The sequence below is a fragment of the Rosa chinensis genome, chromosome 7 (genome assembly GCF_002994745.2).
Source record: "Rosa chinensis cultivar Old Blush chromosome 7, RchiOBHm-V2, whole genome shotgun sequence".
Taxonomy (NCBI): domain Eukaryota; kingdom Viridiplantae; phylum Streptophyta; class Magnoliopsida; order Rosales; family Rosaceae; genus Rosa; species Rosa chinensis.
The window spans coordinates 48,964,779-48,981,270 of record NC_037094.1 but is presented as its reverse complement, the minus strand read 5'-3'; the positions used below and the strand labels follow the sequence as shown (position 1 = coordinate 48,981,270).

At 38.6% G+C, this 16,492-nt stretch overlaps 1 protein-coding gene across 1 annotated transcript; it reads left to right on the top strand.

Annotated features, from left to right (window-relative positions):
• Positions 1 to 15,299: 15,299 nt before the first annotated feature.
• LOC112178073 lies at positions 15,300 to 16,160 on the top strand. The gene has a single exon (XM_024316285.1). The coding sequence runs from the start codon at positions 15,300 to 15,302 to the stop codon at positions 16,158 to 16,160; it is 861 nt and encodes a 286-aa protein (XP_024172053.1).
• The last annotated feature ends 332 nt before the right edge of the window (positions 16,161 to 16,492 follow it).

Below are 16,492 nucleotides of genomic sequence, written 5' to 3'. Positions count from 1 at the left end.
TATCCAACAACAAATATATACTCTCCCTATTACACTGATTAAATCAAAAAATTTAATGTTTTTTTTTCACTAATAGTGTCTCAATTCTTATGAGACTTCCTACATGAGGACCTTAGAAAGTTATCAATATGATTCTTGGACTTAACATTTCGTATTATGATGATACTTCTGTTAGTTTGCTGTCCGGAATTGGTTACAAATTTGCACATGTTGTGCATGTGACAGAATTTTAAAGGTTAAAATTGTCTTTCTATACCAATTTGTCATTAGAATAGAAAATAAAAGGGAAAATGATCATTTACCCAATTTTTGGGTTAATTAACCCCACTTACCCAAACACTCTAAGAGATTGCCCACTTACCCAAACATTCTAAGAAATTATTTCCCTAATACCAATTAATTATTTTTTTATTCCTTTTTATTTATTTTTGGGACAATTTTGCCCTCTCCTTCTTTGTCACTTAGCGAGAGAAGTCATCGGAGACCTTGCCGGACTCCAGTGACCAGTGGCCGGCCACGGACTCCGGCGACTGGTCACCGGAATCCCTAATCCGGCTACCGGACTGGTAACCGGATTCCGGCATCTGAATTTATTGCCCCTACTAATACCCAGTAACCATATTATTGCCCCCCCCCCCCCCCCCAATAATCATATTATTGCCTCCCAATACTCTTTTTATTGTCTCTCAATAATCATATTATTGCCTCCCAATAATTATATTATTACCCCCAATAAGCATATTATTGGAATAAAAAGATAAGCATATTCCTAGCCAGAGTAGGAAAATGTTCTAAAGTTGAGTTTTTAGTGCATTTCCATGCTTCTCCATTGTTTCCTAGCATGATAAGGAAAACATAATAAATATATATAAATAAACACAAAGGTTAAGCAAAAGTGCAAGATTAGGGGAATAATTACTTGGTAATTATGGACCTAACAGCTGGCAAATAGGTCTCTTTTTGTTGGTGATGATGCATGAGCGTGCCAACACCGTGGGTGTGATCATTGGGGTGTTCATGACTTGACTTTTTCTTCAAACTTTATGGACGAGGAGAGCACCAACTTCGTCACAAGGTTCTTTTCTATGCCTTAACGGAATAAGGACTTTGGATGTGATCTTCTGTATCACCAAATCGATACAATTTTGTAGACTGAGCAGAGCAATTATCGGGAAGTAAGAGAAAGCACAGGTTTTGCTAAAGCGTTACTTTAGCTTTGCTGATTTGCTAGGGCGTAACCCTAGCTTCGGTAGTTTCAACTAGTTGAAGGTTTGCTCTGGAGAGACTTTGGGTAATCTGTATGATTAGTTGATTAAGAGGTTGTGTGTAGTATTTCGTCTTTAGCCTCTATATATATATATATATATATAGGAGTGAAATACTATATTTTAGGCCACAGTTTATTGGCCTTGAATATAATCAAAACATTTATTAGTCTTGATATTATATCGTAGGCAATGAGAGATTGCCTATGTGACGTAGCAATATTCTAGCTAGGCAACGTTAATTGCCTCTTGGGAAACAACTTCTAGGCAACGTTAATTGCCTCTTGGGAAACAACTTCTATATATATATATATATATATATATATATATATATCGGGTGGTGCTATTTGCACACTCATTTTTTCTATTTACATACCCACTATATTTATTTATTACTTTAATTTCCTTTTTTTTTTTACCTATTATCCTAACTACCCTCCCTTGTAATTTCGTTTTTTGTTTTTTTCTTTTTGTTTTTTTCTTTTTTCTTTTTTCTATTTGGCAAGTCAATCATCCCCAAAGAATCAGAATTTCAACATTCTAGCGAAAACCCTAGTTTCGAGCCTAAGCGGTGGGGTCGACGACCATCGTGCAGAGTCGGCGGCTATCTGCGTGCAACGTCGGTGATAAGCTCGACGGGCTTCACAGGACGGGTCTGGTGGTTTACTTGATCGATCTCTTGATCGGTGGTTGGCTGGTTTTGGTCGAAACTAGTGTGCTTAAAGGCGACAGTGGCTGGTTGGCTTAACGTTTAAGGGTTGGGTCAAAGGATCAGAGTGGGTTCGTTCGATCTTCCCAGCGAGGCTTGGTCGAATTTCCAGGAGTCTGAGGCACCTGATCGACTTTGGTTTATTGGGATCGGGTTTCCTGATTTCCGGTGGGGTTGTTGCCAGTTCGAAAGGAAGGCAGCGGACCCAGTTGCAGGTGATGCGGTGCTGGAGGGGCCAGCCGCCGGAGAGCTTGGTGGTGACTACGATGGATTGGCAGCAACTGTTTAGGACTTCGGCTATTCTTGCTCAAGTTTGGATGGCGACTGGGGTGGCTTGGCTACTGGGGGCTAGGGCTGCTGTCTTGGCTGCTCGGGTTTGGGCTTGGGGCTTTGGGCCTGGGCTCCAACTTGGGTTGCTGGGCTGTAACTAGGCCCACATTTTGGGCTTAGGGTTTTTTTAAATGCCAGTCCTAATACAGATCATGGTTCTTCGGAATTGGTAATTATCTTGAATTTGGACTGGAGGAAGCGGCTTATGGATGAGGAACTGACTCCTATTTGTTTGCTTGGAAGTGGCTCTCTATTGGTACCACAATTGCGCGCCTGGCTAATGGGGATGCTAGTCAATGATTTTGCCTTCGAAGATATGGAGTTGTTCTTTGTTTATGGGTCCGCTTCCAAAGCGGGCTCAAAATCGACTTGTAATGAGTTTACATTGCTTAGATAGGAGTGTGGTAATTACCCCGCCATTTTTCTGTCTTTAAGTGTATGTTAGACTCTGGCTTTTTAGCTGGTCATCTAATGCAAGGAACCTTTGTTTCAAAAAAAAAAAAAAAAAGTCAATCATCCCCAAATCCTAAACCCTTATTTTTTCAAGACACAGAGAACTTCAAAATTCTTTGCGATTTTCTCTTTTATTTTCCATCAAAAACGGCTCTAGCATAGTTATTCTATCTCTCTAATGTGATGCTTTGAAGTTTATTTGTTGCAGATTTGTAGTGCCATTACGTAGCAACAATCTTTTGCTGAAGTTCTATTGTATTTTCTTTGGATGAAAGTTCTGTTCTAAGCGCTCATGTGTTTTCTCATGTAGTTTTCTTCGGCTATTGTAAATTTAACTTTTGGAGATGATTTTCCCTTGTTCTTTTGAGATTAGAAACAGAGGTTCCAGAGTCTTCTCTCTTGAGATTCCTCAGGATATTGCAAACCAGTTTAACTATAGTGTTGTAGTATAAAGTACTGGTGGTATCATGAAATTTTGCTGAGGTAATCATTCTACATGATTTAGAAGATGTTGACTAACATTATTGACAATTGTATGTTCAATCATATTTTGATTATTCTGGCCTTGCATAATACATTCTTATGATTGTTTTCTGTTTTTGGTACACTAGACATAGATTAAAGAGTTGAGAAAATTAGTCATATCATCACTCTACATAATGATTTATGTCACTGGGAATGGTATCTTGAAACATGTTACTTAATTAGATGTGAGAGGTTTTGGATCTCCTTTAGTACGTTTAGGTGAATAGCTTATACCTTTCTTCAGTTTGAACAGTAGTCATGACATATCTAAATCTCCAAACTCTGTTACATTGTGATTTTTCATCTGACCTCTAAATTTTGCCACACTAATTACAGAACTTTTGACAGATTGCACTTCACCCTGCCCATTGGTTTTTTTTTCCTCTAGTCAGCAATGACATATTTACAAGAAAAATTAATTTATTGTATAATGATGTTTAATTCATGATTGACTTGTCAAATAGAAAAAGAAAAAGAAACATAATTACAAAGGAGGATAGTTAGGGTAATTTGTAAAAAAAAATTATATTAATGTAATGAAAAAATAGAGAGGGTGTGTGAATAGAGAAAATGAATGTGTGAATAGCACCACTATATATATATATATACATATATATATATATATATATATATTTCTCAGTTAAAGATATCCTTACCTAAGCTTATGGAACAGATTTCCAGTTTTTGACCACTTTTCGATCACTATTTACATCTTCACCGTTCAGTTTTTAGGTCATAATGTATAGATCACTTTTACAAAATTTCAGCTAAATTGATGATCGTTAAGGCATCCAAAACTGTAATTTACACGAACGAACCGAATCTATCGAACAGGAACCGTTCGTGTATATTGTTGTAAATTGCAGTTTTGAATGCCTTAACGATCATCAATATGCTGAAATTTTGCAGAGATGATCTATACATTAGGACCTAAAAACTGAACGGTTAAGATGTTAATATGTGCTCTAAAAGTGGTCAAAAACTGAAAATCCGTACCTAAGCTTAGATAAGGATGTCCTTAGCTAAGAAGGATCACACACACACACACACACACACACACACCCCCATATATCGGGATAGGGCATTTGACCAACTTTTAGATCATATTTTCGCATATCAACCGTTCAGTTTTAGGCCCTAATGTGTAGATCATTTCTACAAATTTCATCTAGATTGATTATAATTAAGGCATTCAAAATGGCGATTTAAGTATGAATGGTACATGTTTGATAGATTTGGTTCGTCGATTGATTTAATCTAGTCTGATACCTTAACGATCACTGATTTGGCTGAAAATTTGCAGAAATGATCTACATATTATGACCTAAAAGCTGAATGGTTGAGATAAGGAAATGTGATCGAAAAGTTGGTCTAATGCTCTATCCCTATAAAAGACCAAAAAAAGGGAACCCTTAGTGGAAGGGGCCTATATATATATATATATATATATATATATATATATAATATTTATCCAGAGTGAGGCCTAGCTTTAAAATTAAAGTGCGAGCTAAGATTTTAGGGTCAATTTTCGGTCTCATATCCACATCTCGACCGTTCAGTTTTTAGGTACTAATGTATAGATCATCTATGCAAAATTTCAGCCAAATTGATGATCTTTAAGGTATCTAACTCTCTTAAACCGATGGACGAACTGAATCTGTCCAACCTAAACCGTACTAGCTTTAATATAGCTATACATTAGTACCTAAAAACTGAACGGTCAAGATGTGGATATGTGACCGAAAAGTGACCCTAAACTCTAAAAGCACACTTTAATTTCAGGAGCGAGGCCTCGCTCTAGATAGGATCTATATATATATATATAATATAATATATCTTATCTTCAGTAGCTTTCCTTAATTGATCCACCGTGAGCCATCATTTATACCCTTGTTAATCACAATTAAAGGTGATTGTTTCTTACCCAAACTGTTCCACGTCCATCAACTTTAATTGCAATATGTGAATGCAGCCTTGATTATATATGAGTGTTTCTATTGAGACCTCCAAATCTGCTCATTTGACCTCATTCATAATCGAATTATTAAATTACATATATAACCTACTATAAAATGACTATTAAGGACAATAATTATATCAAAAAAATATTATTTTTATTTCTCTAGACTTTCCAATTCAATAATAATAAGATTGCATACTTTATTATTTTCCTTATCTATTTTCATTTTCCAATTTCACTACATACTCATTAAAGCATTCATATATATTTAATAAGAACTAAAACTATGATTAAGATCATGTGACATAAAAATATATGATATACATGTTGAACACATATTGTGAGGGAGAGCAAAATAAATCTTAGTATCTAAGTCTATCTATTATATTTGTAAAAAAAAAAAAAAAGAGAGCTAGCATTTATAGAAAAACTAAAAATTAAAAATTAAATAATTAATCATGAGGTGCAGAGAATAGAGAAAAAAAAAACATTAAGAAAAAAATTATTACTCTTTTTTTTTGGCACAACTAAAAGAAAAAAAAAGTTCAAAAAAAAATCACACAATAGTTCATGTTATTTTCTTGTTGATTAGAAATTATTTTTGATTTTTTTTTATTGGATAAGAGATTTATGTGGTCTGATTAAGGAATATACATGTAATTAAGATTATAGAGTAATTACTCATTGAAATGACTAAGTTTTTTTATTTATTTTAAAGATAATAGTTTGTTTGCAAATTATATGAGTGAGGTTATTTAAGGAACTTTAGTGAGGTGTAGCGAGTAAATTTAGTATTTGAAAATTTGACAGGAGGTGCAAAAAGCATAGAGGTCAAGTGAGCAAATTTGGAGGTTCCAATAGAAAAACTCATTATATATATGTGTGTGTGTCTATATATATATGAGAAATATACACATCCCTATTATTTTATATTTTAAATTAGATTTTGTAAGTAGGTTAAATGACCAAAACAGACATCTATGCATTAGAAGAAGAAAAAATAATCATATTTTCCTTATATTATTCTATTTATGTATAAATAGTTAGGTAAACTCAACAAATTTCTATACATAGCCTCCCAATTTCATACAAGAAGTTAGATACTATCTAGTTTAATTTTTCCTTAAATAAAAATGAGGTTAGAAACCATAATATTTAGAATTTCAAAATCAATGGCATTAAATATTTTTAAAACATATCACTTTACTCCATTTTTTAGTTAATTTCCTGTTTTGTTCTAAGAGTTATGATTAATCAATTTATTTTCTAATATAAAACATCACAGGTGAACAAACTTTTTAATTGTTAACTTATTTGGCCCCTCTAATGACAACTTTTTAGTTCCGCCACTATGGAGAAACTACTGGTATAGTTTTGGTTTAATGTTCAACTCATAATTTTATACTTGATTAACATGGTGTTTGGTGGATGAGAACTCAAATAACACAAAACCTATTTATATGCATCTATTTAAAGGGAACAATAATAAATCTTTATGAATTTCTCAATAATTAACACAAGTAATCAATATGGTCATTTACAAAACGTTAATATACTAGAATCTACTAATCATATTAAATAGTAACCTTAATATAGTAAAAAAGTTGGATATTTCATGATTTTTGAGATTAAGGGTATTTTAGGTACTTTGGGTTATGTATTTAGTAAAATATTTGAATGAGAAATTAAATTGGTGATGTATTAAGTTTGGAGTGTGTATTAAGTAATTAGGGGTGTGTATTTAAAACTTATATATATATATATATATATATATATATATGAAAATACCAGATAGAACAATATGTTTATGTAAATATAAAATGACAGAAACTGCTTTGTAAATATGTGATATATCACACTAAAAAAAAACACAGCATTTGCTAACGCAGTGTAAACCTCTCAATTAAGGAAATTTCACTGTGTGACTTTTAACGTAGCCAACACGAGAAATAAATCCATTATGAATCAATAAGTTTACAGTATACAAGTAGTGATGTTTAACACAATCACATTCACTAGCAACACAGCTAACTTGATTTATAACTTATCTAACTTTTCTCAACCAAGTATCACAGTATCTAGATGAACTGATCTTCCAATCTTCCTTCGTATCAACGACCCACTGATCTTAAGACTGATGTATGCAAATGAACACAGTAGGCAAGGAAAATGAATAACAATCAGAGAGAGTTTTTGCAGAAAACGATTTGTGAAAACTATGCACCACAAAGAGAACACTACTTAGATCACCCAAAACAATCTAACTAAGAAAAACAGTTTCAAAGACCTTTATAGGGGAACAAGACTCCCCCTTAATCAAATCCCTTTACATACGGAATGAGATAAGGAAAGTTAGTTTAGCAAACTCTTTGCAACACAATCAATCATGATCTTTTATCTGATATGAAGTTTAAAACATTTTAATGAAAATCAGATTTCGAAATCATTTTAATCAATCATATGCAGATTAATATGTAATGCAAATTACTTTTGTCCTAAGATCAGTGAGTGTTGATATCTGCTTTCTGATTCGATCTTCAAGGACTGCCGGAATAGGAGCAGAGAGATACTCTCCTAAACCTTTTGAACCTCAGCTCTCCTAGTATCCTTGGGAAAACGTGTATATATTGTGAGCCCCGGAAAAGTGTGTCGAGCTTAGTGGAGATCGCTCGAGAAATTGTTTAACGATCTCGATAATTATCCACGCGCTCGAGAGAATTTTCAGAAATTTTCATAATGTGAAATCCTCAATTTAAGAGTTGGGTAATAAAGTACACGTCATGACGAGTTCGTGAAAATTTTCGTGGAATTTTCCGGATACCTGAGCTATTTATAACTATTTTCCGAAGTGGTGGAATTTTAGAAAATAAATTAAAGAAATAGAATTTTTGCGGTGGTTAGCCGTTGATCTAACCACCGCTTCATCCTAGCCCCTCATCAGATCAAGGATGGGGATTAGTTACAGAAAACACGAGAGAGAGAGAGAGAGAGAGAGAGAGAGAGAGAGAGAGAGAGAGAGAGAGAGAGAGAGAGCTGGGAGCTCTGACCCGGACGCCACCGACTCGAGAAGGAGACCCGACCGTCGCGCCACCATCTGGCCACCAATCCCTGACGGACGACCACCATCTTCTTCGTCTCGCCATCGCCAACAGCCTCCTATCCTTGGATTGTCCATGCACTGAACGGAGAAGGAAACCCGACGACGAGAAGCCCAAACCTTCACCTGCAACCTCTGCAATTTCTGGCGACCGATTAAGCTGTATTTGGTATGGAAACTCATCTTCATACCAATCTCTACGTGTTAGGCTAATTGGTTTTCAAAATTGATGGAGTTTTGTCGACTTGGTTTCTGGGTTAGCTCGAGTTCGACATTGCTGCTTACGCCGGTGACATTACCGACGGTTCTCAGTTCGTTTCTACTTGGTTTCTGGTTCAAATGCTCCTATAGACAAGGCTTAACTTCGATTAAAAGCTAAAGTCTGAAAGTGTCTTGGTGATCGGGTTTTCGGTTTCGATATCAAAACAGGGTTAGTTGAATTGCTTTCGACTTTGGTGAATTGTGATCCTTGTTACAATACTGATGGGTTATTGTTTTGGTGGAGTGTAAACTCAGAACTTGGAATCCATCATCGAGTTCTTAGAAGACTGCCGTAAGGGAGTTGAGGTTCACCTTGCAGGTTGCAGTGCCGAAGGTAAACCCGAGCTCTAGATGGAAATGTTCATGTTTTTTTGGTTTGAGAGATTGATTAAATTGTTGAAATAGATGTCTGGTGATGTATGAGTTAATTGTATTGAGTTGTTAAGATGGAAAAGTGGCTATGGTTAATTAAGAAGTGAAAGTACAGAAGATGTGAATTAGTCGTGAATGTGGTTGTGGAATATTTGGAAAATGGTCAAGTTTGGGTGCCCATAGTGGGTTTGGACTTTTGGGTACACCTTGCATAAAAGTTGAAAAAACAGTGGGTGTCCTTAGTAATTCTGTCGAATTACTATGTGACACAATCGTTAAGTAAACAAAAAAAAAAGAAAAAGAAGAGAGTGAGTGGTATTGGTTTTTGTCCCATCTCGGTGGCTATCTTCCCTTCACGATTTGAGTCTCTCTGATGGAGAAGAGAATGAGTGGTATTGGTTCATTTCTCTCATCCCTTTTAATCTTGGTTTTGATTGGATTTGCTTTTTGGGATTGTTCTGGCAACGGCCATTCGGTACTCATCACTTCGATTTAGCACTTCTCGCATCCTCTTGGCTTCTGGCGGCGGCTGCTGTGCTAGTGTAGGAGTTGATGTTTATTTTAATTTTTAGGGTTACACTCTTTTGCCCTATCCATGTGAATTATGGTTGAGTTGTAATTTTCCTTATTGGGTTTATTTGTACTTGGGCCTTGTTTTGGGCACCTTCTATTGAGTTTACTCTCATTGGTAATTATTAATGAAATTTCATTAATATCAAAAAAAAAAGTAAAGAAAATAAATCAATATATATTGGGTGGCCTTAGTAAATCGGGTGCACTTAATATATATTTGGTCGATATTGTAATTTCAAGTAAATGTTCGATAATTTGAGTTAATTATCGAACCTGTCTCGATTGATCAAACAATGGTCAAAATGGTCAATCCTGGTCAAACCAGGAAAGGTTAGTCAAAGTTGGTCAAGTCCTGGTCAAACAAGGAAAAGTTGGTTGGACGATTTACTAATCGTCGAGATTTCATCTAGTTGTTCAATGAATTATTAACGGTCGAAATGTCAGAATTTAGGACTCCAGTTACCTGAGGAACGGAAGGTTCGCGACTCTAGGAGTACGTGAGAGGAAGCATCGGAATCTAGGTAGGGATTCAGGACTCTCCTCGGTTAGTGATTTTCTTCTTATATATTGTTATTAGAATGATGCATGTTAAGTGGTATGGTTTGGTTACGTTAAAATGCAATGCATACTAACCAAATCATGAGAGATGTGATGGCTTGAAAGCGAAAGGGGCTCTGACTTCCTTGGGTTCGATTGCCTAAACCTCCGGAGGGTTAGCTACACCGGTCGGACAGTGAGCGATCGTAAAGACGACCTGATTCCGTGTGTGTAGCTAGGTAGCGGACGCTCTCGCTACACTTACCTGGTGATGAAGTAAATTGAGGTAAGGTCATGTAGTGGGTCTATGGGACCGGCCTGTCACGCCCCTGATTTTACACACATGAAAATCGATATATATAATCCCATAATTATACATGCGTGAATGTTCAGTCATCAATACAAATACCTGGAACATCTTTCCTTTATAACAAGTACATACTGATGCCATGAAACCATTCGAGTTAATATACACTCGCTCCATAGAGTTATATATTAAACAAATTTACGAATTAAATTGCCATCACAAAGTAAAGCAGAAATGCTCCTCAGAGCTTATTACATAGCGGAAGTCATAACAATGGCAAAGCCAACAAAATTTGCTTCCTACCCGTTCAGCTGCATGTAGCTACCTCAGCTTCAGCCACGATTTTCCTGACCTGCAGGATTAACCCCTACACCAAAAGAATGGTGCACCGGGTTTCCACACAACAAAACCCGGTAAGCTTATGAAAGCTCGTATGAGTAACTCATGAATATCAATCAACAACTCACACACATCAGCTAAAGGAAACCATGCAGCCATGATTCCTTCTAACACTCCATAACCCTTCCATCTAAAGGACGACATAAATCACCTCTGTGACAATGTTCTATTTGCTAACTTAACCATCAAGCAGCAAATCAAGTCTCATCTAGACAATAAAAGAAGAATACTCAAGGAATACTCCTTTAACTACATACTTATGAGTCTCCAGCAACCTCGACCGTCACTCCCATAATCTATAATGGCAGACAGACTATCGCTCTATTGAAATCGTAACCACTCGTCCGACTACAGACGTGATTACCTATTTCCTGCCTTGGTCACCATCTGCGACCTGTCACCATCTGTGACATGTGGTTTCAGACCCCGTCTGGTCTCAAAATCAACATTTAGGTCACCATCTGTGCTCTATCACCATCTGTGCTCTGTCACCATCTGTGACACATGATCTTCAGACCCCGTCTGGTCATGAAATCAAACGTCAAGGTCACCGTCTGCAACCTGTCACCATCTGTGCTCTGTCACCATCTGTGATATGTAATCTTCTTAGACCCTATCTGGTCTTAAAGCTAAACGTTAAATAAGTCGCAACCGACCTAAAAACGTTATAACATCTAGCTTCGACTTTCCTAACCCCTGCTCACCATCTGTGACTCTTGATACAAGGACCAATACATTTAAAATGAGTCACGCTTGACTCAAAAATGTAACATCAAGCTCAATACTTTTCACACAATAGAAAACATCTTTTTCCACAATATTGTTTCCTGAAAAGTCACATTCAACAATAATATGAACATCATCATGCATATTATTATTCATCACAATGATATATATATATATATATATATATATATATTTCACATAAATATATATATACGTAGACATTCGCTCAGGAATGCCTACTAATACCAACTATAGTTTGCAGTTAAATGTTAACGCCAAAACAATAATGGTAATTCTGTTCATAAAGAACCTTGTGAGATTACTCACCTCGAACTCCTGCTGCGTCTTCAATAAAACACAAAACCGCCAATTCACAAATAATCGTCTACTGTACTTCGTCAAGTACCTATTCACATACGTTTCCAATTTAGTGACGATTCACATTTGATTTAAGTTCCAAACCCCCTGTTTTGAACTAAAACCCCCAAATTGGCGCCAACCGAGGCAAAACCACATCCGAGACCTCCCAAAGTCTCCGGAATACATCCACGATTGATGTGACCAAACCACAAGTCGATCGGACGCTCGAATCCTCACGGATCGAATAAATCGATCGGTATGAAACTGTAAAAATCATAACAAATCCATTCGAACTCCAAAATTTGCATATTATATATCGAAATGATCGTATCGACGAGTAGAAGACATATAATACCAGAAACAGTCCCATACATGGCCGGAACACTGCCGGAACGCCGCCACAGGCAGTGGCGCACCGCCGCCAGCCAAAACTCAATATTTCACAAAACTCCCAACATCAAAAAGCTTCATCTAAGCATGCTTGTGAATTCTCATAACTGGATCGAAGTCAGAAAACAAGCTTAAGGGATCGAAAACTACCTCACAAGCTGTGAACAGTAATCACAACTGAGTTGAACCGATTTCCACGTAAATCGATCGAAACAAACACCATAGATCGACTCAGACGACCACCACAAAGCCAAAGAAGGAAACTTGAAGCCTTGACGTCGCCGGAACTGTGTTTTCCGGTCGGGTCCGAAAACACCAAGCTGCACCGCCTTGCTGTGCCGTGCACGGTGGTTATCGCCACAAGAGGATGCCACAGAGACGACCTGAAGGAGGAGACGAGTCGTTCTGTGCAGGTTTCACGGCTAGAGGTCGCCGGAGATCGCTGGAAAAGCTTGGTCGGATCGGCCGGGTCCGGGTTGGGTCAGTCTGAAAATTTCATTTCTGAAGGAGTCGACCGAGAGAGAAGAGAGAGAGAAGAAATAGTTTCCGGAAAAGGAAAGGGAAAAATGAAAATAATTTCAGATTTTCCCTATTTATACTAAAATGGAAACTTCTTCCAATAGCCATAACTTCTTCATACGAACTCCGATTGACGCGTTCCGCATGTCCACGAACTCGTATCGACGCGCTCTACAATTTTCGTGAAGGAAGTTTTCCTAGAATCCCAACATATAAAAAGTCAAACTTCACACGACCCCCTAAACTGTGAAATTCAAATATTTATACGTACGAAAACCATTCCACTTCACATACAACCTACGAATAAAGCATACCAACAATTATTCGTACAACTGGTCCATTATTAATTACCAAAATTACATAACGAAAATCCAGGTCACCACATGGCCATCAGGTAAGATTCAACGCGCGTATTCAATTGAGTAACATGCATCGATTCTCGAAAACATTTTATTTGTCGTTCTTTTAAATACTTGGTTTAAGCATGTTTTCATATTGGATCTGCAAACATTTGTCTGTTGATTTTCAAACCTAGTTGAGGTAGAGTTTCTGTTGAGCAGCGAGGACGAAAGCTCATCCCTACAACAGTATGGATGCAGATACTGTGCACTTGTGATGGGAAAATAGCGGACGGAGCTGGGTGTGCAGAACAAGTTCGGTAAACCCTTGTTCGGAATTTATTCTAAACTCTATTTCTCGAACTTCGCGTTTCGGAACTTATTGATATCTAGTCTCGTGCCAAATTTAGTTGTATTCCCTTCATTGAAATTCATACCTCGTGTGAGCCTTTGTCCAAGTTCTGGACGATTGAAACAATTTCTAGTGATTTAAAGAGTTGCACCTCAAAAGTATTTGTGGCTTTCGTTGTGTTTTAACAAAAGGTTTTCAAACGAATTGCCTAGCGATCCTCTAGGATGTAAACCGAGTTTCCGGTTTATGTTTTAGAGCCTCGCGGCACTGTGACTTGCTCAAACTGGTGAGGTGCAGTTTGGGGCGTTATATATATATAATGTATTTTTCTCTTCAATGTGGACCAATTACTTCCAATAATTGCAGCTTGCACGTTAAGGCCTTCCCCTCTTGTACAATCTTTGTGGGCAAACCACTATCCTTTAATTATCAATTATTTGATAATTAATAGTAAATCGATGAATATCTAGATTTGCCTCGAGATTGCTTGATCTCCAAGTAGGCTGTTGGTATATATATACCTCCCAGGCACTAGTACCGGAAGCACAAGGCTCATCTAGCTATAGCTATCAAAGGATAACAAAGGAACTCCCAGCCAGGGATCCCAATACTCCTCGAGGGCGGTATCGAGAGCCAAATCGTCTCATACCAAATGAAATGAAACCATGCTCCCCCAAATCCATTACATAAGGATCATCTCCAACCCCTAAAAGAGGTAACTGTTTACTATCACTTTCCATTATCTTTATCTTATAACAATACTGACTTAGGCATCGGAGAGTCGAAGGTCGGCACACCCGGTCTTCCCTCTAACCTTTGGTTGTTTTACAGATAAACGAGACCGATAACGATAGTGGCAGAACAAGGAACCTCATGATTTGGCTGGATTAGACATCCCTCTATACAGCTAAAACATTTGGGGCTAGAAGGAGTCCTTTCAGATCCTTGCTGGCAGGATAGTGCACTCAACCAATGGCTACCAGCACACCCGATACCCACGACGACAATCAGTCTCGCGAGGTTTAGCACACGCTCGAATTCCTCAACCCAAACAATGAAATACCCTCGATCATGATGACCGATGCCACCACAGCTCTCAAGATCGCAATGCGCGACCTCATGAAATCACGTGCGCAAGCAGAGACCGAGACCGAGCGCACGATGGCTACGGCGGCTTGTAGGGATATGGAAAACATGGCCAATCAAAACCGCATTCTTCGTGATGCACTCCAACGAAGGTTGCGAATAACAAAGCACTCGATAAGGTCCTCCAACAGGAGACCCTGATACCTACCATCAGCTGCTATCAATACACTTAGGGTCGTCCTAACCACAGATCCGAGTACTGGCGTAGCTGACACCTTCATCCCACCCATATACGAAAATTCTGGAAGTCTCGCGGGCCCTCCACCAGGGAGCACATGCACAGGGCCACATATAGTGTACCTAAACTCACCCCTTTTCCCCAACCGGCTAAGTACAGCATCACCACTTCAACCCGTACTCAACATCGCAGGCACATCGGGCACCAACACAACTATGGCCACTACCACTGTGCCCCCACCTGATCCAAACACACGACTGCTAATCCAAATGAGCGAGACTATCATTGCCCTACAGGCACAAATCGAGAACGCAGAAAGCAGATCTGGCTGGCAGCCGATAACAGCAGGATTCCAAGGAAAAATAGGACCATCCACACCTCGAATACTGGCTAAAAAACACCCACAGGAAGCAAAGCCTTTCAAAATCGAGAAATACGGGACCCATACCACCACCTAGAGGTATTCCAGTCCTTGCTACATGGGACGCGATACACTGACGCAATGGCCTGGCACACATTTGAGGAAACTTTAACGAACGAGGCCTTACATTGGTTCCTCAACTTGCCCACCAACTCCATTGATAGCTTCCAGGAACTCGGGGACAAGTTCCTCCAGTGGTTCATCTTATTCGACAGTAATTATCGCACAACCCCCGACCTATTCCGACTCAAACAGAGGCCCAATGAGAGCTTGAGAGACTTTGTTCGAAGGTGGCAGAAGCAGGCTACACAGTATAGCTCTCTCAACCCTGCCCTAGCGGCATCGGCATTCAAGCAAGCCCTCCAACCAGGATACTTCTTGCTTCAGATTAACACCAACCCTCCCGCAACATATGGTGACTTACTTGATGCCGCTACCGCCTTTGTTCAGGCCGAGTACTATATTTTCGGTCGCGACACGGGTGCTAGTACAAATCCTATTAATGTACCCCATCTCAATAACCCTAACGGAAGCACCGACAGTATGAACACGGATGCCAACATGGACAAACCCGCTCAACACAATGAAAGAGCACCAATGGGGAGGCCTTCTTACAGTGATAAGAGAGATAAGCAATATGGCACAAGCCTCGAGAAAGCCAAGCACACTTCGTCAAGCAGCCGATATCGCAACGCACCATATAACAGTAATCGATACAAAGAAGCCCCAAATTATGATACACCCAGATATGAGATATATACCACACTCACCACCTCCTACGAGGACATATGGAACAGCCACAAAGATATCATCCCACGCCCACCAAAACGCAGACCCGAACAAGAGAAGCCTCGAGACAACGGTAAGTATTGCACCTACCATGAGGAAACCAGCCATCCCACCAACATCTATTGGGCGTTAAAGAATGCTAAGCTCCTATAGTATCGCACTCTCGCAAAGGGAGCCAATGATATAGAGGTCTATGAACATATATTAACCATACATAGTGGCACCCCCAACGTTGAGACTCTTCACCTACCAAAGCGCCAATGCCCTTGGGGGCAAGAAATACTGGGACTCAGTCATGGATGCCATACTCCACAAGTGGATTGTGACTCCATTGCTTTCAATCGCCAGGAAGACAGCATAAGAAAGCACTACAACGACCCCTTCTTGATCACTATGGTTATCGACCACTATTGATGCCACAAGGTCCTGGTCGACAGTGGAGCTGCGGTTGGCGTCATGTTCGACAGTTGCTAAGAAGGTCAGAA